At 53.6% G+C, this 26462-nt stretch overlaps 1 protein-coding gene across 7 annotated transcripts in view; it reads right to left on the bottom strand.

The window, feature by feature from the left end:
* Positions 1 to 25681, bottom strand: part of GSG1L (GSG1 like) — a 203993-nt gene extending 178312 nt beyond the window's left edge. For 2 of the 7 annotated variants that reach the window (XM_045460197.1, XM_045460201.1), the window contains exon 1: positions 24739 to 25633. In XM_045460197.1, coding sequence (XP_045316153.1) covers positions 24739 to 25087 — 349 coding nt within the window. In that variant the 5' untranslated portion in view covers positions 25088 to 25633. Of the gene's footprint in view, positions 1 to 24738 lie in introns of all 7 variants that reach the window. The other 5 variants (XM_045460202.1, XM_045460204.1, XM_045460196.1 and 2 more) reach the window with 5 other exon arrangements.
* Between the last annotated feature and the right edge of the window lie 781 nt (positions 25682 to 26462).

Below are 26462 nucleotides of genomic sequence, written 5' to 3'. Positions count from 1 at the left end.
GTCTTACTAGCTACACCCTGTTTGTCCGCTCTTTGGACCCGAGTGCCACACGTTACATTTCTCCGTCTGACGTTTCCCCTGGTGGGATGCAGCCACCTCCAACCTCTCTCCATCGCTCTGGACCCTGAAACCTCTCCCAACTGCCTGACAGTCACACGTTTGGTCTGAGTCCCTCCCGCCCCCCCCCCCCCCCCCACCCCTTCCGTCTTGCGGGTCATGGATTAAATGTCTCCACATCAGCACCAAGGACAGGTCCTCACCACCACCTCTAACCCTGCCATCTGACCTGGACCCCCAGCCACCCACACTTACAACCTGTCCACTTGCCCCCATCCTACCCTCAGCTTTGGGACCGGCTCTTCAGAAACTGGATATCAAGTGTCAGGCTTGATAAACTTCACTGACTTAACAAAGGCTCAGTTGCCAGACCTGGTCCTACAAAGCTGTACTGATACCAATGCATTTAATCTAACAACAACTGAGGTGAGTACCATTTTTATCCCAGCTCACAGACGAGGAGCCTCGGCACAGAGAAGGTCAGTAACTTGTGGTTACACAACCAGCAAAACCAGAACCGAGAGAAGCATCCGGGCAAGCTTCCCAATCTGGCACTCAGCACGGCCCCACACTGCAGGGCTGCTAGAGTCATGGTCTCACTTCTCGAGGGCTCTTATTAAACACATAAATAAAATACAGTGAGGCCACACATGGACCCAGGGTGAGAGGACACTGCGAGCCGCAGGTTTGGGCTTGTTGGCTTTTAATCAAGGATTTTGATTACGGTAATTCTGGGCTTCTGAGGTCCATATTAGCAATACAGCAAGTGCGGCCACATTCTAGAGTCTTTTAGAGCCCACAGAGCGCTTCTGCCCTTGAGATGGGAGTATGACCCTCACCCCTCCCCCATAACCCTGGGGGAGGGGAGGCAAGTACTTTATCTTCATTTTACAGATTAGGAGACGGAGGCTCCTAGAAGCTGAGCGATTTATCCATGATCACACACTCCAGAAGGGGCAGAGGCAGGGTTTGAAGCCACAATGCTGGCATTCAGATTCCAAGACGCTGTCCCCGTCTAGATCCTTCTCTGACTCCTCGCTTCTGCCCAAGCCAGAAGGAGTCACGGTAGAGGGAAGGGGGCCAGGCATGGATGGTGTATACACAGTGCGGGAGTGTGGCATCAGCTCCACGGAAAGAAGGGGGGGGGGGTGAGTCTGTGTCCATGGTTACGCAGAACCTGAACAAAACATCACGCACAGATTACCGAAGCCTCGAGCACCGCTCCGTCCTCCCAGCAATATAGCCTGACAGCCTGTTGCCAGGCCTTACAACCTGCCTGCCCACCTCTGAGAGCCTTTCCTTTTCGTTATTCCCATTATTAAACCTGGCACTTTAGAAGAGCTAAATGTTTTCTAATTATTTACAGGTTCACCTTCACAGCACCCCATGAGATAATGATTCAGCTGTGCATTTCTGTAATATTCTGCCCGCCTCCAAAAACTCAAATTGAGTTACCAAGATTATCTCATTGATCCTCCCACTTAAGGCTCTGTCAGATCCATAGAAAGCAGTTAGCTTCGCTTTCAGCTGACACGCAGGGACACTGAGGCACAGATGGAAAAGGACTGCTGTTGAGGGTTTAGTGTAAATCGGTGTATGGGCCACAGAGAGCATTCTGGTTTCTTTTTTTTTTTTTTTTAACCCTAGAACAGGGAGATTAAGTGGATTTCCTCTTATTACCAATCTCAGTCACTGAGGATGACTATTGGTCAATTGCATTAAGAAGGATCTTGATGTGGTGTCTCATATTTGTAGGAAAAAGTAATATGATCCGTTAAGGATGTCGACCCCAGGATGTGAGGAAGGGAGGGGGTGGTGCTGTGTGTGTTCCATTTCTTCCTATGACAACTGTAAGCATCCCTGTGAAGATTTCATGTTGGTTCTCAGCCAGGAGCGATTTTGTCCCCCAGAGGGCATTTGACAATGCTTGGAGACATTTTAATGGTTATTTTGACCCACTCGGGTGGGTGCTAATGGCAAGGAGGCTTCTAAATGCCTTACGTTTAAGGCACAGGACAGCCCCCCCACACACACACAGCAAAGAAAGATCCAATCTAAAATGTCAACAGTGCCAACTTTGAGAAACTCTCAGCAGAACACACACATACACACACACACACACACACACACACACACACTAGTTTGGACTTCTGTCCTTGGTCCTCAGCAGGTCAGATGTCAACATGAGTATCTATCCCTTAATATGCCCCAAAACGAAATTCCTGATTTTCTCCTTTGAACCTGCTCCTCCCCGGTTTCTCAGCAAATGGCACCACCCACCAGTCTCTCGGGTCAGAACCTCAGGGGTCACCCCTGACACCTCTCCCTCCTTTGCTGGCCTCCTTATCAAGTCCTGTTGCCTATTCCTACAAAACAAGTCCCAAGCGCATCACCCTCCCCTACGCCCACCCCTTCCAGCTCAACCTACCATCTTGTGTGGATCACTCCACAATCACCTACTCACCTCTTCCCCGACCCCCGCGCCCACTTAGGGACTGTGCACTGGCCCCCTCTGCCTGACAGCTTTCCAGATCTTCACTGGGAGGCTCCTTTCTGACAGATGAGTCTCAGGGAAAACATCAGCTGCCCAGAGAGGCCTCCCTCCCCTGACCTTTCTTTCATTGAGTTTCTCACTCTCTGAAACCATCTTATTTATTTATTTATTTTTTGCCTTACTACCCTCCCCCCTAAAAAAGTATCAAAAGTTGATAAGCATAGAGACCTTGTCTTTTTCGTCACTAAATCCCCATTGCCAAGAAATAGCCCCCAAAACAAAACAAAAAGCACTTGGCATATAGTACGCACTCAAAAAACTTTCTGATGAGTGAATGAGTGACATTTCAAGGATACTTTTCCAGCAAAGAAAAAGGAGAATCCCTTCAGTTGGGTGGGACCCAGGAGATGATGATGTCTCCCAGCACCCAGAACCAAGAACCTTCGCTCCGCTGAGCTCTGGCCCTCTGGGCACTCAGGGCCCCTGCCCAGACTGGCCTGCCCAGCATCTCCTGGAACCTGTGAAGAACGAACAAAACTCTCTTTTCCCACCAGTGTCCTCACCCCAGACCCTCTCTCTACATCCAGACATAGCAAACGTGCTTGTGGACCCCAGGGCTGAGCACGTGGAAGAGACCTCACCTGCGTGTTGCAGCCTCTCAAGCTTACAACGTCCCTTCAGACATTTGGGCTGTTGTGGTTGTTTTACTGATGGGTAAAATGAGGCACTACTAGGGTGAGTCATTTAGTCAAGATCACACAGAGCTGGTGCTGGAATTCCTCCCAGGACAAGGACCCAAAGGCAGCCATCTTTTATTTCTAGAACCTATCAAGATAAAGGACCTGATAAAACATTAACATAAATCCAGAGCTTAGTACATTGTCATGTGATGAATGAGGGAATGAGTGAATACATGGGTCATGGTACCAACGTACATGTTCTTGATTCTAAATCCAGTGGAGATGTCTACCACACTTTCCCCTCCTCTCTGTCAAGACCTATACCCATCAAAAAATGGGGGGGGTTCTAGGTTAAGACTGGTGGCAGACCGGGGATGTGTGATTTGTCCCCTCTTATCCGTCTTTCAGTCAAAACCTCAAAGAGACACACAAAGCAGGGAAATGTTACAAGAGGAGCTAGAAATGGGGCCTATTGGCAATGCTCTCTGCTGGACCAAGAAGGAATGTCCATGAATCGATGCATCTTTGCAGCCAAGAAAGGAGACTGAAGGATTCCACTGCCCTAAATCTGTGACGTTGCTGGGTCTGGTAGAGGCAGGGCCTACCCTCTGTAGCACATGAGCCACTTTCCATGGAGACCAGGACCTTTCACCTCCAGCTTCCATCCATCCAGCGTCTGTAATTCCCAGTGAGGGTACATGGCTGAGAGCCTGAGTGGAAAGGGCAACAGTGCACTACATCTTGAGTTTCGAAGAAAACTGGGCAAAGATGGAGAGAAATGAAGGTAGGGGGCACCTTGGGAAGTGAAGTTTTATATCAACCGTTTCTGTTAAGAAAGGTAATTCCTCTTCGCCATATTCAAAACATCAGGAGGTGAGCAAAGGAGTCTGACCTCTAGCTAGCAGAGTCACAAAATATTTTAAAAATCCCCCAAAAAACCCAGGGGCGCCTGAATGGTTCAGTCAGTTAAGCATCTAGAGCTCTTGATTTCCACTTGGGTCACAATCTTGCAGTCTGTGAGTTCGAGCCCCACGTTGGGCTCTGCACTGACAGCATGGAGCTTGCTTGGGATTCTTTCTCTCCGTCTCTCTCTGACCCTCCCCTGCTCATGTGCACTCTCTCTCCCTCAAAAATAAATAAACTTAAAAAGTAATAAATAAAAATAAAAATCCCAAAAAAACAGATATTGGCTTAGCGATATCAATGCCAGCCATCAGGATCAATTAAGACCTTAAGATAGGTGAGGAGGAACCTAACAGCAGCCAGGTGTAAGGGAAAAAGATCAAAGAAAACCCACCCTACTTATGAGGAAATACTAGGCCTGGAGAGACAGTTCCATACCCCAAAATGAGGAAACACATGGAAAATAATCACACATAGGGCACTGGAGGACAATTCTACAACCTGAAAAGAGGAATGGTACTCTCAAAATAGAACAGAGAAGCACCTCTTTGAAATGCACTCATTAAAGGAAGCACGGGTAATTCATGAAAACACTCATTTGTGTCCCTAAGAAAACTCTATAGCCAAGGCTCAGGAAACTGGAGGGTAAGACAACAGATTTCACTGAGGAGAGCTGCCAGGAGGGCAGTCCATGTGAAATGGGAGCCATACGAGGACAGGAAGGACTATAAGGTACCATAGATACGAAGGCAGGGGTGAAATACCCATCAGAATCAGTGAAGGGCAGACCCAACCCTGCAGAAAACTGAACTGGCAGGGGCAGAGTGTTAGTAACACCAAGCTTAAGACACTTAAACCTCTGCCAAAGAGAAGATGTTTCGACACGACTCAGGGACATAACAAGACTCAACTTGAGAGGCAGAAATTTTTCTTTCTTTTGTGTCTCTGCTCCTCTGAGCTGGAACTGAAATTAGGTCATCAAGCCTTCTCTTGCCTTGGTGGAGGCACATTTCCCACCCTTCAAGCAGAATCAGGCTGGGGCACAGGGGACGGAAAGCAAGGCACCCTCAGAGCTGGTCGAGCACAGTCTCACCTTGATCACTAGAGTAGAAAAGTATGAAGGATTTGGGGTGTGGAGGCCTCTCTCATGAACATCCAGAGATACCAGAACCTGGACAACAAACTTTCTAAACTATTTTGGAATGCAAAAGAATGATACAAAACAGGACTTCCAGATTCTGGCCCAGCATGTAAGAAGCCTGGAAGTCACCGATCTGTCCTAATGAGAAGTCAAAATCTGAGCAACCAACAACTCTTCTTGTTCCCTAAGAGAAATGAGGTCACAGGACAAACTACTGCCTCCAAAACTGGAGAGACAGCCAGATAGAATTCCAACCTACCGGAACAGAAACCGCTATGGGAACCCCCCAGGGTAGTGACTCCAGGACTGTAACTGATGAGTTGCTGGAGGTTCAGTGTGGACAAGTCTGAGAGAGGACAACTCCAGGGGAATCCGGTCATCAGGGCCCCCATACTTTTGTGGGTTTTGCCTCCAGAAGCTCTACCAGGTCCTCACAGTGAATATCAGATAAAAATCCTCGCATGCTTCCAGCAGGGGGAGTGGGAAAGGAACTATTTTGAAATAAACCAGAGCATGCTGTTCTTCCTAACAAAGCTTGCCCTCCAGAAGAACTAGTTAACCAAATCCCAATCCCTAATGCTGGGGTATTATCGGAGCCTAACTGACCAGGAGGAAGACAAATACCCAACCCCAGCCTGCTCTAGCTATCCCATTCCACCTAACAGACAAGGGGACTGAGAAGTATATGTGCAGTCACAACCCAGAGCACAGGCTGACTAAAAGACTGACACCTAATCACAGGACAATAGAACACTTGTCTTCCCCCCGCCCCCAGCTCACCACCACTAAAAGCCTGTTTACAGCAGTTCCTTTGACCCAATACATCATGTCCAACTATTAGGAAAACAATTACAAGGCATACTTCAAGGCAAAAAAAAAAAAAAAAAAAAAAAACCACCATAATTTGAAGAGACATAGCAAGCGTCAGAACCAGACTCAGAAATGGCAAGGCTGTTGTGACTATAAGACCAAGAACTGAAAACAACTATGATTAACATGTTAAGGGCTTTAATGGATAAAGTAGAAAGCATGTAAGAATAGATGGCAATATAAGTGGAAAAACTAACAAAGAAGCAAAAAAAGACACCAGAGATCAAAAACACTGTGACAGAAATAAGGAATGCCTTTTTTTAAAGTTATTTATAGCAGGCTCCACAGTGTCAGCACCGAGCTCAACATGGGGTTCAAACCCATGAACTGTGAGATCATGACCTAAACTGAAGTTGGATGCTTAACGTATTGAACCACCCATATGCCCCAGAAATGCCTGTTTTTTTTATTTTGAGAGAGAGAGAGAGAAAGAGAGAAAGGAGAGAGAGACAGAGAGCACAAGGCTGGGAGACAGAGGGACAGAGAGAAAGAATCCCAAGCAGGCTCCATGCTCAGCACAGAGCTTGACATGGGGCTCAATCTCATGACCCTGGGATCATGACCTGAGCCAAAATCTAGAGTGAGACTTTCAACTGACTGAGCCACCCAGGCACCCAGGAAGGCCTTTGATAAGCTGATGAACAGACTGGACATGGCTAAGGAGAGAATCTCTAAGCTTGAGGATATTTCAACAGAAACCTCCAAAACTGAAAAGCAAAAAAAGAAAAAAAAAAAAAAAGGAAAAAGAAGAAAGGAAAAAAGATAGTACAGAATATCCAAGGATAGTGGGACAACTATAAAAGGTGTAACATATGTGTGATGGAAAGAGGCGAAAAAAGGAGAGAGGAAACAATAATGTCTGAAACAATAATGACTGAGAATTTCCCAAATTAATGTCAGACACCAAACCGCGGGTCCAGGCATCTCAGGGAACACCAAGCAGGGTAAATTCCAAGAGAATGAGACAAAGAGAACATTAAAATTATGAGAAAGAGAAAATAATAGACATAGAGGTCAGAGAACAGAAACCAATCTCATAAAAAAAAAAAAAGTGGCCTTCTTGAAACAAAGCTTAGAACAAATGGAATAGTAGAAATAATTGAAAAAAATAATGCAAATCAAGCCTCCTTAAGCTGATCACAACACCTACCCAGCAAATTAAAAAAAAAAAAAATCAACATTTATAAATTCCGTGATGAAATTCTCTATATTGTGGATAAATGAAGAAAAAATTATACAAGAATTCAGGGAGGAAAGTGTTGCCTACAAAGGAAAAATTAGGCTGACTTTAGGCATCTCTTCCTCAACACTAGATGCCAGAAAGCATAGAGTGATGCCCACAGGAGGCCAAGAGAAAAGATTTAAACCTGTGGATTCTATACCCAGCCATAGTATCATCCATATCCAAAGGCCAAGGAAAGCTATTCTTAATGTTTCTTTTTTCTTGTTTTCTTTAAGAGCTAAGAAGTAGATCATGTGCATTAAGGACCAAGCCCCACCCCTCCACACCTACAAAGCTCTGCCCTTGTCTCTGCTGCCTCTCCCACTTTTCCCACATCACTTTCCTGGCTCACTGTACTCCAGCCACATCTGTCTTCCTTCTACCCGCTCACCAAGCTCTGTCACTACACAGAGGCTCTGCACGTGCCATGTCCTCCGCCTGCCCATGGTTAACTTCTTCTCATTCTTGAAGTCTCAACTAGACGTCCCTCCTCTGAGGGTTTGGGTTTGCTTACTTGTGTATTATTCACACACACTCATATATGAGGGCACATGGACGTGCACACACATACACAACTAGAAGTTCCATGAGGGCAGGAACCTACCTAGATTATATCCCAGCATCTAGCATAGGACCCAGCACACCACTGGTGGCTGTCATACCTCGCATTCAAATCCACCCAACATATGAACAAAAACAGAGGGAAAAGTAAACTAAAGGGACTTGTAATTAGCACTGAAACCAGGTCAGCAAAGGACCACACTGCAATTGTTGTTACAAATACAAGTGAAAAGCAGATTTCGAAAAAAGGCACTATATGTTATATCACTCTGCATCATTATCAGAGAAATAGGAGTCCAAGTATTAAAAACGGAATTAACAGTAGCATGCATATATTTTTAAATCGTTAGTAAAGAAAAAAGAAACAAAACCTAACCCGTATAGGAAAAGATGAAGAAAAAGGTCTAAAAAATTGGAAGCATTCAACAAAAAAAGAGAAATGAGATCAAATGTGTTTATAAATGTTATTCAGTTAAGATGCTCCAGTTGTCCAGAAGACAGAATCTAACCATATTGCTCTTGTCAGATATGCACCTAACAGAAAGACATGGGAGGTTAAAATGAAAAGGCTGGAAAGAGACACATCAAGAGGACACAAACAAAACAAAGCTGAGATAGCAATATTAAAATATGAAAACCTAGAATCCAAAGCAAAAAGCATTCACTAGGGGAAAATAGTCATTTTATCTTGACAAAAGATAAAATCCACAATCTCACAATGAAAATATAACTGTCACGAATCGTTTTGTGATGAATAACAGAGAATCAAACTTTATAAAAACAAAAACTATCCGAAACACAAGTAAAAATGGAAAGAATTCTATGGAAGGGAAAGACTTCGACCTACTTTATCCAACTTTTGACAGAGCAAGAGAGCCAAGAGAAATAAATAAGACAGTCCTTGAATAACACTATCTATAAAGCTGCTTTACCCTACACACAGGGAACGTCCCTGTTTTTTTCAGGGACATTTACCAAAACATTTACCAAAGAAAAAATTTTTAAATATGAAGCAGAAATTTCACAGGCCACTTTCTCTATCATTCAGTAAAACTAGAAATTGATGCCAAAAATTTAAGCAAGTAAGTCAAAGCACTGGGAACCTTTTAATGCTGTACTAAACTATTCTTGGATTATACTTGGATTATTCTGAAGTTTCAGAACTGTTAGAGACAAAATTGTAACTTCAGAATTTTTAGAAAATCATTTCAAAGAAAGCACTGCATTTCAAAATTCAGAAGATAGGGCCAAAGTGAGGCTCAGAGGCAAACTCATAGCATTAAAGGCATCCATTTTTTGTTTTAACTATGGAGACAAAGTTTTCAACTCAAATACTTGAAAATGCTAACAAACCTCAAAAACCTAAGCCAAAGGAAAACAGACCATATTTGAAAACTTAAACAGTATTGATAAATATAGGAGAATGGATTCTTAACCATGGGCAGGGAGGAGGGGAGGAAGGGAGGGACCATGAAACAGCCTAGCAAGACCTGGGCTGAAAAAAGGGGGAACAAATTTTCAGGGCTTCCAGCGTGACATCTTAGCACAGACCCCTGTAAAGATTTCAAGCTAGGCTGCATTTTCTGGAGGGTCTGAAAAGCAGTTTCCTCCAGGGCCCCTATCATACTCAGCAGACTCCAGCAAGAAAAATAAGAGAAGGGGAGGAAACACAAATACACAGGATTAGGAGTACAAAAAGAAAATTAATCAAAGGAAGGCTTTTCCTTTTAATCATAAGGAAATACTGTGCTAAGTTATGTAAGTTCAAAACTCTTGATAAATAATTTTCCAAGAAAATGCAACTCACAGAAAATTAACTTGGTAAGTAGAAAACTGAGGTGAGGGGAGCCTGGGTGGTTTAGTCAGTTAAGCATCCGACTTCAGCTCAGGTCATGATCTCATGGTTTCTGAGTTCAAGCCCCACATCAGACTTTCTGCTGTCAGCTCACAGCCCGCTTTGGATCCTCTGTCCCCCTCTCTCTCTCTGCTCCTCCCCACTCACTTGTGCACTCTCTCTCTCTCTCTCTCTCTCTCAAAAATAAGTAAATGTTTTTTAAAAAGAGGGGTGCATCAGTGGCATAGTGAGTTAAGCATCAGACTCTTGGTCTCGGCTCAGATCATGATCTCATGGTTCATGAATTCAAGCCTCAAATTGGGCTCTGGGTTGACAGCAAGAAGCCTGCTTAGGATTCTGTCTCTCCTTGTCTCTGTCCCTCCCCCGTTTGTGTGCTCTCTTGTGTGCTCTCTCTCTCTTTCTCAAATAAATAAAACTTAAAAATTTTTTAAATAAATAAATAAAAAGAAAAGAAAACTGAGGTGACCCATTACTAAGGACAGACTAATTCTGCCCAGAATGCTACTCGCCCCCAGACTGCTCCCTCCCTCTGGTCATCCAGGTCTCACTTCAAATAGAAGTTTCCATGACACCCCATCAGAAACTCCACCCTTGGGGCGTCTGGGTGGCTCATTCAGTTGAGAGTCCAACTCTTGATCTCAGCTCAGGTCTTGATCTCACGGTCACGGGCATTGGAAGTAGAGCCTACTTAAAAAATAAAAGAAAAAAACACCACCTTCAAGTGCCACCGCACGATTCTATTTCATAGCACTTATGTCTATACGGAATTACTGGATTATCTACTATTATTTTATTAACTGATCTATTTTCTCTCTCTCCACTGGGATGTGAGCTCCTTGTGAGCAAGGACCTTATTCACCACATTCGCCAAGTATTCCTGGTGCCTAGCAGAGGAAGACCTCAGTAAATGGGTTGAATGAACAAGTGAATGAACAATAAATGAATGAAGACCAAAGAAGACAAGAAACCTTCCAGAAAATCCTTCCAAATAATCTCATCTTACAAAGGAGAATAAATCTTTGAAGACGGGGAGAACTATCCCAGAAAATACTTCAAGGTCCAGAACAACATGGCCGGGGAGGGTTCACGTATGGAAAGATGACCATGGGTCTCAAAATTCTACTCCACCACCTTTAGAGGGAAAATGAAAAGCAGGTTTGAAAAGTCACAGAGGTGTGTCTGGCTTGCACAAGCAAGAACACAAGTGGAAAAAGCAAGTCAGCCTTCGCTCCCATCAGCCTTCGCACCCATCAGCCTTCGCACCCATCAGCCTTTGCACCCATCAGCCTTCACTCCCATCAGCCTTCAAACCCATCAGCCTTTGCTCCCATCAGCCTTCGCTCCCATCAGCCTTTGCTCCCATCAGCCTTCGCTCCCATCAGCCTTCAAACCCATCAGCCTTCAAACCCATCAGCCTTCGCTCCCATCAGCCTTTGCTCCCATCAGCCTTCAAACCCATCAGCCTTCACTCCCATCAGCCTTCAAACCCATCAGCCTTTGCTCCCATCAGCCTTCGCTCCCATCAGCCTTTGCTCCCATCAGCCTTCGCTCCCATCAGCCTTCAAACCCATCAGCCTTCAAACCCATCAGCCTTCGCTCCCATCAGCCTTTGCTCCCATCAGCCTTCAAACCCATCAGCCTTCACTCCCATCAGCCTTCAAACCCATCAGCCTTTGCTCCCATCAGCCTTCGCTCCCATCAGCCTTTGCTCCCATCAGGCTTCGCTCCCATCAGCCTTCACTCCCATCAGCCTTTGCTCCCATCAGCCTTCGCTCCCATCAGCCTTTGCTCCCATCAGGCTTCGCTCCCATCAGCCTTCACTCCCACAGGGAATTCAGTTGTTTTCTGAGTCCCAGGGTCATTCTGGCCTCAATCTGGGGCCACATGAGCCGGGATCACCAATAAACCCATTCTTATGGTCTCTCCCGCTTCAGATGTCAGCTCTGTGAAGACAAGGCCTTTGTTTTGCGAAGACAGTGGCCTTAGTAGGGGCTCAGTAATCCTCAGTACAATGCACAAATGTATACACAACCTCTTGTCGGTCTTTCTGCCCTAGAATGTGATCTCCAGGAGATTAAAAGCTGCCTCTATCTTGTTACCTGCTATCACCCCTGCAACGATAGACAAAACGTAGCATGTACTAGATGCTCACAAAAGTCAGTGAAAGCACGAGGCTTCCTTCAGACTAATGCCAACTGTTCACTTCCTACCCATCCCAGGAAATGTGGCTTCTGGGGGGCTGGGGAAGGGCTATTTTTAAATAACCGTCCTTCTGACAAATGGAGCAGAGGTCATGACACGGAAGGCCCAGGTCTGCGGATCTTTAAGGGATAATCGAGGACGAGCACCTGTAAGCCAGGGCCAAGGGGAAAAGCCTGGGTCCCGGCGCCAGCTCTGCAAGTGGTGGGCCGTGGTGTCAAGGAGGTCCTTTCCCTGCAGAGACTGAGTGTCCTTGTCCCTAAAACAGAGTCGAGGTAGCTCGTGATTCTCAGAGCCGGGGCCGCATGTCACCGGGGCATTTGACGTCAGTGAGTGTCAGCGGGGAGAAGTGTTATGAAAAACAAATTAAACTGAGTGGTAGAAGAGGGGGTTCTGGGAGTGGGGGTCACAGTGGGGGTGATCACACAAAAGGGGACATTTTATTAAAGCGAGGGAGTGGGAATCTGGGAAAGAGTGCTCAGACCGAGGAAACTGTAAGTGCAAAGGCCCTGAGGCAGAGGCATGCCTGGAGTGTTTCTGCCAAAGCCCGAAAGAGGAAGCGAGTGAGAATATAGCAGGACAGTAGGAACAACTCATATCAGGTTCTGCAACCGCTAGGAGCCCTTTGGCTTTACCCAAGTGAGATGAGGCCATTGGAAGGACATCATCCAAGGTGCACAGGCCCCCTCAGCAGACTCTGGGGGACAAGGAGAGGCCGGAAGACCAGTGAGGGGGGTTCTGGAGTCATCCAGGCGAGGGATGGTGTTGGCTCAGTCATGGTGGCAGAGAGAGGGCAAGAAATGGCTGGACTCTTGATGTGTTTTTAAAAGAAGCCAATAGGATTTGCCAATTGATTGAACGTGTGTGTGTGTGTGTGTGTGTGTGTGCGGTCATTTGTTGAGATGGGGCTGAGAAGGGCAGGGTGAGGGTGCAGTAGCCATTCCTGCGGCCACCAATCTTCCTGGCTCCCCGCTTCCTAGGCCCATGATAAGACTGCAATCCTCCAGCCCCCCGAGGATGTTAGATGCGACCATGGGATTTGCTTTGACCAAATGGCAGGTGCCATTTCGAGGCAGAAACCCATCCCCCTCTCTGGCCTCAGCAGCCATGGCAGCCTGGAGGTGGAGCCTCTTTTATCTGGGTCCCCGATGAGGACAGCGTGAAACACACAGCCCGCCCCCCCCCCACCCCAGGTTGTTTGAACCTTCCCAGATTTGCAGGTGGTTATGGCAGCATGACCCAGCCCGCCCCCTGCTGGTGAGGGCAGGAAAGCAAGTGGTTGGTTTGGGGTTTGTTCGTTCCCTTCAAACCTCCAAATGGAGGCATCTGCCGAGGGGTGACGGCGAGACTTGTGTCCACCCCTCCCAACTGTGCTCTGGGGAGGGTCTCTCTACCTCTGTGCTTCCTCCAGAACCACCCAGAAGAGCTCTCACGAGGCAAGGAGGGGGGTGCGGGGGGGGGGGGGACAAGTCTGGCAGCTGGGAGGGGGGGGCAGGGGACAGACAGGAGCAGGGAGTTAAGCCTCTCCCTCCCCTTTTCCAGAAATGGACCCCCCGGCAGAGAGCGCAGGGTGGAGAGAGGCCCCGGGGAGAAGGAAGGACAAATGGACACGGACAGAGGGGAGTGCAGGATCCACAAGTGTGTCCCACAGGCGACAGGGCACAGATCCAGCTGGCTTGCTGAGAAGCCGCCTCCCACATCCTGAGTTTCCTAGACTGTGAACGACTGATAAAAATAACGGGACAGTTTGGAGAGGCCCGGGGAGCCGGGATGAGCTGAAGCCCCCGAACACCAAGCTGCCCACGGCCACCAATAGGACACGGGCGGGGGAAGGAGGGAGAGTGGGTGAGGGTCTGGCCGGCTGCCTTGCCCTCCCCACGCGCCCAGGGCCAAGGGCGGAAGGCCTGGAAGGGCCGCCCCAGGCAGAGCCGCACATTCCGGGGCTCCGGGAAAAGAGCAGAGAAAGGGCCATATGGGCCCCTTCCTGCCTCCCCGGGCTGTCTCAGGCTCCCCTCGGCCTCTCCCCTGCAGCTCCTCACACCCGCTCCCCCCTTGTCATGTGGGTTTGTGCACGCGTGTCTGTGTCTGCGTGTGCATCTGTGCATGTCCCCGGGTCCGTGTCTCTCTCCCTCTGTGTCCCTTTGTCTCGCTCTGCCTGTCTCCACCCCATTCTACCTTCCTGTCACCATGCCGGTCCAGTGTCACCGTGGACCCACTCCCTGGAAGGCTGGGACACAGGACAAGGCCCCCACAACCACGGGCCGTCCCCCCCCCAGCTCTGCTCCCTGAGGCTGGAGCGCAGATGCGGCCCTCAGGACCCCACCAGCAGGGAAGGGGGCAGGCCCGACATCCTATAACCCACTTATCCAAACAGTCTGGGCAGCTTGGGGCCAGGCCACCTTCCACACGTCGCCAGCATCGCCATCCAATTCTACAGTTCAGCTCCCCTGTTTTTGGAGCCGAGGGACTGTTTGGGGTCAGAGATACCGAGTCAATTATCAACCAGGATATCCCTGGAAGGAACCAATCCCAGAGCTTGGTGCCATCATTAGCCCCACTTTTCAGAAGCAGAAACTGAGGACCATGCTTCCTCTGAAAACTCGGCAGACGAAAAACCCCTGCTTGCCGCGTTCTAAAGCACTGTCTCCACCAACGTCCCCACCCAAACCACAGGACAGGCCTGGGGAGCCATGGGCGCTCCCCACGGGCGGAGAGGGCGGTCTGGCCGCCTCCGCTCCCCCTGACTCACACACAGCCCGGCCCTCCCGGCAGCCCTCAGTGATCTGTTTTGGTTTGAGCGCTTCCAAGGCAGCGCACACATTCCCGGGGCGGTGAGACACTGGGTGTCAGCTCTCCGATCCAAAGGGATTTTGCCGCGTCCTCAGGACGGCTGCGATCTGCTCCTGGGGCACCGCGGTGGGAAGCTGAGCACTGTCTCTGATCTGCTCCGAGGTGCTCACTCTAGGATGAGACACACACATCGCAGAGACGCACAGAAATAAACGAAAAGGTCATCTCAGCATTGAAGAGAAGAAGCCTCGGGACGAGACAGCAGCCAGGGCCGGGGCTTGATGAAGGCCTGCGGGCAGAGCGGAGACCTAGAGATACAGAGGAAGAGACTTCCAGGTGAGGGAATGGCAAGAGCGAACGCCCTGAGGTGGGAAATCAGCTTGGAGCGGCCAGGAATGCAGGGGGCCAGCCGGCCAGAGCAGGGTGAGGGGAAGGTGGTCCCGGAAGATAAGAGAGCTGGGGGCCGGTCCCGCCCCACACTCTGCAGAAGCCAGCGCCAGGCCTGCCTCAGTCCCAGATGCTAAATGACAGGGCTGACTCGGAACACGGGTGCCCACGCCCACCGTGCTTCCAAAACCCCTGGGGAGCTGGTTAGAAGTACAGATTCCCGGACCCACGAAGCAAAAAGTCCAAGGGCGAGACCCTGGGCGCCTGCATTTTAACAGGTTCCCTAGAAGAAACTGGGGCATAGCAAAGTTGGGGGACACCAGGTGAATCAGAGGGACGGGTCTCCGGGGATGGACCAAGGGGTGTGTTTAGGGGATGCCTCTCTCTGGGATGCAGGCACGTGGTTTCTGGAGCCCCAGAGCCCCAAACATTTAAGAACCTCTGAACTCAGGGCACATGGGTGGCTCAGTCCGTTGAGCACCTGACTCTCGATTTCAGCTCAGGTCACTATCTCACAGTTTGTGAGTTCGAGCCCCGCATCGGGCTCTGTGCTGTCAGCCCGGAGCCTGTTTGGGATCTTCTGTCTCGCTCTCTCTGCCCCTCCCCCTGCTCAAAAATAAATAAACGTTAAAAGAAAGGAAGGAGAAGGACCTCTGAACTCAAGCACAGCTACAACGTCTTGGCTAAAAGAATGAGGCCAGGCATGAAGGCCACGGCCACAGACTCTCTGGGTTCCCAGATGTACCCCTGCTGCGTAAGCGTGTGAGGAGGGGCATCTCTGTTCTCACCTGACCGGCATCCACCGCCCCTTTCCCTAGGGCCAGCCCCCCGAGTCTGAGGAACGTCTGTGAAACAGTGATCGCTTTCATGGCCCCAACGCGTCACCCTTCCGCGTGTCCGTGTCCTTGGCCATCACGACTCAGCAGCGCCCCCCACACACCGACTCCGGGCTCAGCCTGGTGACCGGCTTTGGCCAACGGGACGTAAGCAAGCACACGCGATGTGTGCAGAGGCTTGAAAGGCACTCCCGCGGCGTGGCTGGCTCCAGCTTTCACGTCTCGGACGCGACCGAGAGAACGCGCCCCAGCGAGCCCGGTGAAGGATGAGAGGCCCAGTGGCCCCCATCGTCCGAGCCCACAGCCAAATCACGGTGCAGCAGTCAGCCCAGCCCAGCCCAGCCGAAATCGCTGAGCTGCAGACTCGAGCTGAGCCAAGTGCCTGCAGCTGTATGGGGCTGAGGTGTGGCCGTTGTTGTTACGCAGCGTTACGTAGCAAGAGCTAACAGCTACATACCTCTCTCACTCTCAGAGCACGTGGTTTAAGCAAAGCTGTCCTCCTCTCCCGCCCCAGGGGTGTGACCTCGTGACTAAGGGTGAGAGTGGAGGGACCAAGGCCTGGCCAACCCACACAGTCCAACCCCTTGGGCCACTCTGATTGGTTCAGGGGTGGGGACATAACGCAGTTGGTCCTCTGAGAACCAGTTCTGGGAGTTCTGTTCGGGAGGGACTTTTCCACGGGAGTTCCTGGAAGGACAAGAGGTTAAGTAAACTCAAAGCTTTCAGGAGAGTCAGCCTGAGAATGAAGCTAACCCAGAGGAGGGCGGAGCCGAGTGCTGGAAAGACACAAATTCTCAACAACCCTGCTTGACCCAGCCACGCTACGGACCTGAGCTCTTCTTATGAGACTTTCTATTTTTTTTTTTTTTTGACGTTTATTTATTTTTGAGACAGAGAGAGACAGAGCATGAACGAGGGAGGGTCAGAGAGAGAGGGAGACACAGAATCTGAAACAGGCTCCAGGCTCTGAGCCATCAGCACAGAGCCCGACGCGGGGCTGGAACTCACGGACCATGAGATCATGACCTGAGCCGAAGTCGGACGCTCAACCGACGGAGCCACCCAGGCGCCCCACGAGACTTTCTATTAAGAGGGATCACAGGGGCGCCTGGCTGGTTCAGTTGGTAGAGCATGTGACTCTTGATCTCAGGGTTGTGAGTTTGAGCCCCATGTCTGGTGTAGAGATTTAAAAAAAAAAAAAAACCTCAGTATCTAAGAAAAAGAGAGACCATAGTTCCCTTGTTTTGCTTAAGACCATTTCAAACGAGTTTCTCTTGCTTGCAGTGACTCGAGGATTCCTGGCCAACAGAGTTCACTCCCCTTGGAATGTCTGCCCAAGCCCCATCCATTCCCCTGGCCCCAAGTTCTGGTTCCCCTGTCCCACAGGACCGGCTGTGTTTCCTACACTCCCCTCCCAGCACACAGCAGACTGGACCAGCCTCGGCCACCTGCACCACGCCGTCCGGTCAGATCCTCAGGACCGAGAACCAACAGGCATGGAATCGAATCATGTCACTGGCAGAGCTCTGATCTAGAAATCGCCGACTGGGGAGAGGAGAGTTTACTCGCCCCCTCCGAAGGGGTTGCTTTGGGGCCCGCAGCGCAGGCCTCTTCTTTTTACTTGAATCGGTTCCCAAATTTTAACAATCCAGAGATCACCTGTAAAAACCGGGAGTTTTGACAAAATGGACAACGGGGCCCCACGCGGGCCCCCACCCTGCAACGAGAATGGTCGTCTGGGGCTCAGCAGCTGCCCCTGTAGCCGAGGGAGATGCCTCCAGCTCCCCACAGCCCCCCGCCACTTCCTCTATGGCACTCTTGGGTTTCTGGGCTGGCCCCTGCGGGATTTTTGCTGGTGGGAGGACCCATCAACTCCAGCCTCCAGGAGCCTGGTGGCCCTGGCCCTGACCTGCCAGGCCTGGTGGTTGCATCTCCGCCTGGACACTGCAGGGGGCAGCAGCCCCAATGAAACCCGCCTTTTTCACACCAGGCTTGCGTCAATTTCGGTCACCTGATACCAGAAGAGCTTAACCACCAGGGTCCTGCTGGCAACTCAGAGGCCCGAGGTCGTAGCATCCCCGAAAGATGGTTCTGAACCTGGTGCCCTGGAATTCAAACAGGGGCCATGACCACACTGAGCCCCTCCGGCTCCTCACGGGGCCCCACGGAGCACTGTTTCCCAGGAGCAGAACAGAAGAGGGGGTGGGGAAGAAAGAGTGTCTGACAAGTCCGTGGGAATGACAGGTACAGAGCACTGGGCCCCTCCCTGCACACAGCAGCTCAGAGAAGTTCCTAGAATCCCAAATGCATTCAGCACATAGTCATTGATCCCTTACTAAGGACCGGTTCGTCTCAGTCCCAGAATGTGGCGTTCTGTGACACGGACCAAGTCCTGCCTCCGTGGAGCTGGCATGTGACAGGGGAGAGAGATAATAAAGAAGATAAGTGAGTGTGCTATGTAGTGCGTAAAACAGCAATGACAGCAATGAGGGGGAATAAGGTGGGAGGAAAGAGCAGGGGGCGGGGAGGTCGCAGATTGAGAGGGCGTGGTCAGGGAGGGCCTCGTGGGAAAGAGGCCATTTGGGCCCAGACCCACCTGAGAAGGGAGGGAGCCCTGCAGACATCTGGGAGGAAGAGTCCGCAGGTGGCAGGAACAGCAAGTACAAAGGCCCTGGGGCAGGAGGGTGTTGGCCTGTTCAAGGGCCAGCAAAGAGGCTGTTGCGGTGAGGCAGAGGAGAAAGAGGGTGGAGTCAGAGAGGCCATGTGGGTACATCACGGCCAGCCTCAGGCCCTGGAAGTCGTTGGCCCTGAATCTGAGTGAGACCCACTGCACAGGAGGGCCCTGCCCAGAGTGGGGAGGTGATCTGACTTGCGGCTTCACTCCTGGGTGGAAAGCAGGGGGCCGAGGGGGCAGAAGCAGAGAGCCCGGGGAGGGGCTACTGGCCTAGTCCAGGGGAGGGGAGCCAGGGCACCGGCCACAGGTCCTGATCAGCAGCGGCTGGATTCTGAATGAAGAGCCGGCAGGACCCGCCAGCGGACGAGACGGGGATGTGAGAACCGAGGCTCCGAGGAGGAACCCCAGGCCTGGGGCCTGAGCCTTGGAAGGTGGCGAGTCGTGTCCCCGGGGAGGAGGTGGATGCGGTGGGGGGTGGCCCGCAGCCCCCCCCCTCCCCCCCCCCCCCGCCGGAAGGGGCAGCTCCCACTGCTGTAGGACCCTCGGGCCCGGTGTTCACAGACATGCCAGGCTTTTGAGGAAAGCCATAAATCCAGATGTTTCTGTGAAGCGTCTCAATTTTCAAACGTTGGCAACTCATTCAGAGACTGTAAACGCTGCAGGGCCAAACAAAACAGATGGACAGTTCAGATGGGACCCGCGGGCCATGGGTCGGCAGCCTCTGCCACGGGGTCGATCACAGCCAGCGTGGTTATGGAGTGCTTGCTGGGCCCGCGTTATCGGCTTCGACTCCAGCAGGGCTAGAGCGAGGCAGCTATTATAATCCCTGTGTCCCAGCCAAGGAAACTGAGGCCCAACGAAGGCGAACCCCTAACCAAGGCCACGTAGCAGGCGAGTCATGGTGCGGGGGCTGGAGCCCGGACTGTCTGTCCCCGAAGCCTGTCATCAAGAGGTGTTCTGTTGCCCTTGATGGATGTTACCAGCCAGACCAAACCAGAAGAAAACAAAAACACACAAAAAACCCGTCATCTCACGCATGAGGGAAGAAAAGACCAGAGAGTAAGGGAGTGTGACTTATCCAAGGTCACTCAGCACTGGAGTGACCTCGGGGTCTGGACTCAAACCTGGGGCTTATGACTCCCCGGGCAATGCTTTCTGGACGAGAGCCAGGTTCTAGAACCTTCTGGCTGGGTGCACATCCCAGCTCTGCCACCTGGGAGCTGCGTGACCTTGAGCAAGTCACCTCATCTCCCTGCGCCCCAGAAAATAGGTGTAACCCTGGCACTAGGCTGTCATCAAGCTGTTATGGAAATGCAAGGAAATGACACTGGTCTATGGGACCTTTCAAAGTCCGTATCTTCGCCCACCAGACGGTCCTAACACAAAGCCCATCCACCTGTTACTCCAACGCACTCCCAGCACTAGAAGCCCCACTCTTGGGGGGCATCATATCTGCGCTCACACTCGTGAAGGAGGCAGCGACATAACTGAAGGGAGCAGGCAGAAGGGCTAGGGTTTCTGTAGAAAAGGGGAAGCAAGAAAGGCATAGAAGATCAGCTAAGGGCTTTCTCCTCCTAAGAATGGCCTCACCCCACACGCACTGGGGTGTGTAGCAGGGGGGGGGGGGCGCTGCGTGTCGTGGGCACCTCAGTGAAAGGGAAGGGGTCCCCGCTTGGCCCCCTGACTCACTGCAGGGTAAGAAGACACTTAGAGCCGAAGAAAGAGCAGCAGCCGTCACAACCGCCACCATTCACCCCACAAATGTTTGTGTTCTGAGCACTAAGGGACCCGCGGGGAACGATGCAGAGAAACCCAACCGCCAACTTCTTGGAGCTGGTGGGCACCACTGAGGAGGAGTCGGTGGCGAGGGTTAGAGGAAAACTCAAGCAGGAAACGGGTGGGGGAGACGGATTGTGCACGGGGGACTCAGAGCGAGCTCAGCGAGCTCGAAGAAGTTTCCAGAACTAGTCTTGCGGCCATCTAGGGGACAAGCATTTCAGGCAGAGGGAAGGACCAGCGCAAAGGGTCTGAGTGTGCCTGGTTTTGAGGGCGGGTGTGACCACGATGGGGGGTGGGGAGCAGGGGAAGAACCCAGAGAAGTAGCACGGCCGGGGAGGGGCCACGGGAGGACGTGGCTTTGACTCTGAGAGTGGGGCCGCCGGAGGGGGCCGCACGAAGGTGGGTGAGGATCCGGCGGTTACTCTGGGGCTGGGGGGAGAGCAGACTGAGGGCCGAGGGGGGTCAACAGGGGAAGCAGGGCGACAGCTGCAGAAGTCCACGGGAGAGACGCGGGGGCTCAGACGGGGTGACGGCACTCAGAGGTGGCAAGGGGCACTCACACAGCCCCTCCCCCATGCTATTTCACCGAACACCCCCGCCTCCAACAAGCGCTACCTGCCTGGATCCCCAGTCTGCAGGGCAGCAAACTGAGGCTCTTGCCCGAACCACACTGCCAACAGGAAACTCGAGAAACTTCCATCTTTCACAAAAGAGAATGGGCATTTGTCCACCCATCCCAGGGGACAGAGTGGGTCTAGAGGCGAACAACAGCATCCTCCTCCTGTCCCTCCCGCTCTCTGGCTGCCTCAGGCCCACCTCCCTCCAGGCATCCTGGCCAGCCGCCCCATTGGTCTTCTGAGTCACCTACTTCCTCAGGTTCAAGCACGGGCCTGACGAAGTCCAGCCTCACCTGTGCTCTCCCTGCTGGCACAACCACACCCCCGCCAGCCCATCTCCCTTCCCCTAGTCACTATTGCTTTTCCAGGCCTTTACTCCGCTGCCCCCACCTCCCAGAACGCCTCCAACGGCAACCACCCAGCCCTCCTGAGCATCGATTCCAGAGGAGAAAACCAATTGGCATGAAGGGCTCGGGGTAATTCTGTGTCAAGGCCACGCTCCCTTTCTGTTTGTTGAAGGAGGTCGATGCTCCTTCTTGGACGGAGAAAAGCTTTCTTTGTGCCCAGTCTGGTGAAATTGTGTCTGTTTAGGACAGGCTGCAGTCTTCTTTGTGAACGCAGTGGATTTTTTTTTTTTTTTCATGTGGGTAAAAGGGCTTATTAGATTTCCCTGTGGCTGCCCAGAGTGGGGAGAGGCTTTTCTGGGCACAGAAAGAAATGACCGAACAGGCGTTGGAGACAAAGGAGCAGTTCGCAGCTGCCTCTCATGGAGAGGTCAGGGTTTTGTGGTCGGTGTTTTCACTGGGGGAAACGTAAAAATGCTGGGAAGGAAAGAAGGCCTTCCCCATAGTTTGGGGCAGGAGGGAAGGAAGACAGTCCTCAAGGCGATGCCTCGGGGGTGAGGGGGGAGAGGGGGGCAGGATTTTGTTGGGGGGGGCTTTTGGACGCTTTCTTCCTCTTCGAGCAAAAAGCAAATTAAAAAATGGTCACCAAACGCAGAAGAAAGGTTGTCATAGCAACAAAAGTTTGAGGCCAGGTACTTCCTGACATCCTTTCGAGACCACAGAGGTGGAGAGGCGGGATTTGGGCACGGTGGGATCAGCCAGGGAAACCATCCAAGCGGGCTCAGACCTCCCAAATTTCTCACCGGCGGCGCTGACAGGCTGATAACTATTTTCTGAGCTCTCGGGGAGGAAAATGGTGATTTTCTGGGAGGGGAGATCTCTAGCCAACAGCGATCAAGAGAAAAGAGAAAACTGGGGGTTTGTTTTGTTGACCCAACAAACGAACCACCCATGTGTTTATAAACAGAGGACTGGGGATGAAGGTCTTAGGCTGAGTGGCCCCCCCCCTCAAATGATGCCTGTCTCGGACCCCCCAACTGTATCATTCTCTTCCCTTATCACTTCGCCCTGATCTCTTTCTGCCCCAGAGAAGGCCATCCAGACCCCCTCGCCAGCTGGGGCGCCTGGGCAAAAAACAAAAAACAAAAAACACCTCTCCGAACCCCCAATTCCTCATCTGAAAAGTGGGCCCCCTAAAAGGTGCTGGCAAGGAGTCAACAAGATCCGGCAGGTAAGAAGCTTCCACAGTGCCTGGTGTACTTGAAGGGCTCGATAAATGCAAGCTAACACGACTTTAAATGTTGTTCCACTAATAATTTTTAAAGCTGCTCGGGCTTAAACATCCTGTGTCAAGCCCTGGATGAAAGACACAGGGAAGTAACCACAAGCGGCGGGGCTGTGACCTTCAGGGAGAGGCCAGGGGAGACCTCAGGGAAGAGGCTCAGCCGGCCACCAGCCACCGAGGGTCAGGACACCCCGCGGAGGCGGGAGCCGGACAACTCCAGAGACACAGCGTGGTATCTTTAAGTACGTGCACAGGGAAGGCACAAGGAGGCTGTGTTTCTGCACAAAGGAGAAACTTGGTGGCAGGCCGAGGTGACAAGCGGGGTTCACCCCAAAAGGCGCAGATGTTCCCCAGGACGAGGCATTAGGAGGCCTCCGTGGAAGAGGTCAGGGTCGGACTGTCGGAAAGCAGAACAAACAGCGAGCGTCTGGCAAACAGCTAGGTCCACGCAGGTGGTCACAGAAAAGTTCAGCGGGGCACCCCCGGAGGCAGGGCAGAGCAGGCGGCACCCCCAGGAAACCTCTGGTTTACCCTTCCAGGGTCTCATCCAATGTTAACCCCACAGAGACACATTGATGGCCTACTATGCACCGGGACACCGCCCAGAAGCTGGGGGTGACGGTGAACCAGGCAGCCCAGGCCCTGCCCTCACAGTGACATCCTGTGGAGACAGGGGACGGGCAGCTAGTGACCAGAGGCAGGCTCTGGACGTTTTCAGGTTGTGCCAAGCGCGACGAAGGAGATAAAGGTGGTGATGAGAGGCAGTCAGGAAGACCCTGCCTCCAAAGGGGGTGGGGAGGCCTCCGCCCACAAGACCCTGCCTGGGAAGGGGCAGGAAATCCCCCCCAGAACTGGGAAACAGCCAGCAGGGGAGACTGGGGAAGGGGATTCCAGGCGGAGGGAGCAGCCTCTTCGGGCTGATTTGACACCTTCTCTGTGTCCTTTAAGACAACCAGTCAGGCCAATGGCTGATTGGGGCAAACTCCGCCGTCGCCCACCCCATCTACCCATCTACATCTGAACGCACACATACACCGTCCGCACGGAAGGGCTGTGCATGCACACACTTTTCACCTTGGGGAAAGAGGTCAAGTCACTCCAGACGGTCCCCACGCCCGGACTTAGAGCAACATGGTCTGGGAGGTACCCGCTGGTGTGGCCCAGCACCCCCCCCCCCCCACCCAACACACACACACACACACACACACACACACAGCCTCACGGCGGGTCTCAGGGGCACTCCCTCCGACCTGGCTGCCCCGGACGGACCCGGAAGAGGTGCGGTGCGGGGCAAAGGGAGCACTTTGATCTGCCTTCTGAAAAGTCACCCCCTCTCCCCCCCCCCCCAGTTCTGATCGGAGCCGTCCCGCTTTCCCGCCGCCTCGCCCCCCTCCCGTCGCATCCTCTCCCGGGCGGGGGCAGAGGGGCCAGAACACCAAGGGGGCTCCCCGCCGGGAACCCACCGGGCTCCTCCCGTCCCCCCCCCCCCCACCCCGCGACTCTCGTGCTTCCCGAGCCCCGTCTGGGAGAACGACCCCGTCGGCTCCCGGCTCCGGGGATCCGCGGGGAGTGGGGGGCTCACGGCAGCAGTCGGTGCGCCCTCCCCGCGGCGGGCCGGGCCGGGAGGGGGCGGCCGGTGCCCCGCGAACGAAGGCGGGGGAGGGGGCGCGCCCGGAGACGACTTCTGGCGCGGAGGGGAACGCGCGCCCCGCCGACCGGCCACCGCGCTAGGTGCCCGGGAGACGCGCCTCCCCAGGGCGCGGCGACGTCCCCAAAGGCGCCCGGCGCGCTCGGAAAGGGCAGCGGCCGCGCGGAGAGCCCCGGGGTCGGCGGCGCGTCCCGGACGCCCCCCCCCACCCGCCCCCCGGGCCCGCCCCCGCGCGCTCCCCGCCCCCCGGGCGTGCAACCGAGCCCTGCCGAGCGCGGGGCCCCTCGCCCGGCCGCGGGGAGGGAGCGCGCGGGGCTGGGGCTCGGGCCGCGGGGGGCCGCGCAAGCCCCGGGAAGGGGGCCGGGAGCCGAGCCGCCGGCGCCGCCGCTCACTCACCGAGCCCGCTGAGCTCCTCCTCGCACGAGTACCAGATGCCGGTGTGGAAATTCCTGAAGAGGAAGCGGTCGTCGCCCGTCTCCCAGCTGTAGAGCGCGCCGCCAGGGGGGCCGTTCCCCGCGGCGGCGGCGGCGGCGGCGGCGGCGGCGGGGGCGGCGGTGCCGTTGGCCGTGGCGTTGGCGCCCGAGTTGGGGCAGTTGGCGCGCCCGCCCTGGCCGCAGCCGGGCTTGGGGACCCGCTGCGTGCCCTGGCACCAGTGCGTGGTGAGGAAGGCGGTGGTAGCGAAGAGCAGCGCCAGCAGGTTCAGGGCCACGGCCAGGAGCGCTCGGCCGCGGCGGCTCGTCTTCATGCCGCCCGCGCCGCCGGGGAGCTCCGCGCGCGAAGTTGGCAGCCGGCGCCCCGCGTCAGCGGCCGCTGCCCGCCGCGCCCCGGGGCTCGGGCGCCTTGGATCGGCGGCGGAGGACGCCGCGCGGGCCCATGCCCTCCCCCGCCCCGGGGTGAGGGCGCGGCGCGGGGAGCGCGGGGGGCGCGGGGGGCGGGCGGCAGCGGCCGAGCGGCTCCGGCGCGCCCGGAGCCCGGAGCGCGAGTGCACCTCGGCGAGGAGCCGCTGGAGCCTGGCAGCGGCCACGGCGCAGGGACGCGCGCCCCTCCGTGGGGAGACACCTGCAGGCGGCCGGCGACACTGTTCCGGCGCCCGCCCTAAGCAGGGAGAGGGGGCGCCCCAAGCCGGGCGCGGGCGGGGGACCCGGAGAGAAGGGACGCCCCCAAGGAGCCCGGCACCCGATTGGAGGGGCTGGGAAGCAAGGAGAACGCCAGGCAACGCGCTCTCGGAGAAAGAGGCTCCTCGCGAGGGACGTGGGGCAGCAAAACCGGCCAGGAGGGGGCATCCTCTTCCAGACCCGGAGAGGCCCTGCCCTGGGGAGGCAAGGGTAGAGCGTGCCGGGGTTCCGCAAGAGGGACGAGGACCGGCAGGAGGGAGCCCCAGGAAGGAGCCCCGAAGGGTCAGAGCTGCAAAGTTTTCTGCGCTTCCCAAAGCTTCAGGCTTCAGGGAGCTTCAGGCTCGGACCTCGAGTCCCAGGACCCATCCGAAGGGGCGTCCCACCAGGAATGCTGGGTGGGAGAGTCTTTGGGGCTTGTGCTTTCCCTGGGGGCCGCCCAGGGGGCCTTAGACTGTGTAAGCCAACAGGAAGCGCTTCTCTGGCAGGATGAAGCTAGAGTCACCTGGGCTCTCTATTACGGCACGGAAGGACAAGCACGGTGGCACAGAAGTGTCGTGAATGACAAGTGAGGCTTCCTCCTGCGGGCCATCCCCGCTTGAGATCCTGAGCAGCATGACCCAAGGTGGTCTAGACACGAGGTTGTTGGAGTTGCTAGGTAAGGATGCCCTGCAGAGGCCGCCAACCCAGAAACTTGACCGTTGGGGTCGGGGCAGAATGGTCAAGAATGCCGACCGTGGGGCCGGGCAGCTCCCGGGCTTGACCAGCCGTGGGCTTTGAACAAGTCCTCGCACCTCTCTGGGGCTCTTGTAATGAGATGATGCAAAAAAAAAAAAAAAAAAAAAAAAAAAGCATTTGGCACGTAGTAGGTGCTCAGTAAATGCTAGCCACTGCGATTAACATCTGAACCAAGACCCGTGGGCCACATTGGCACAAACCTTTTCGGGATCTCCTGTGCAGTGGGATTGCCCGACTGTGAGCACTCCCGTCCCCGCCTCTGCTCTAAGA

This window comes from Leopardus geoffroyi, chromosome E3, assembly GCF_018350155.1.
Source record: "Leopardus geoffroyi isolate Oge1 chromosome E3, O.geoffroyi_Oge1_pat1.0, whole genome shotgun sequence".
NCBI classification, from domain to species: Eukaryota; Metazoa; Chordata; class Mammalia; order Carnivora; family Felidae; genus Leopardus; species Leopardus geoffroyi.
This window is presented reverse-complemented; position numbering and strand designations above follow the sequence as displayed.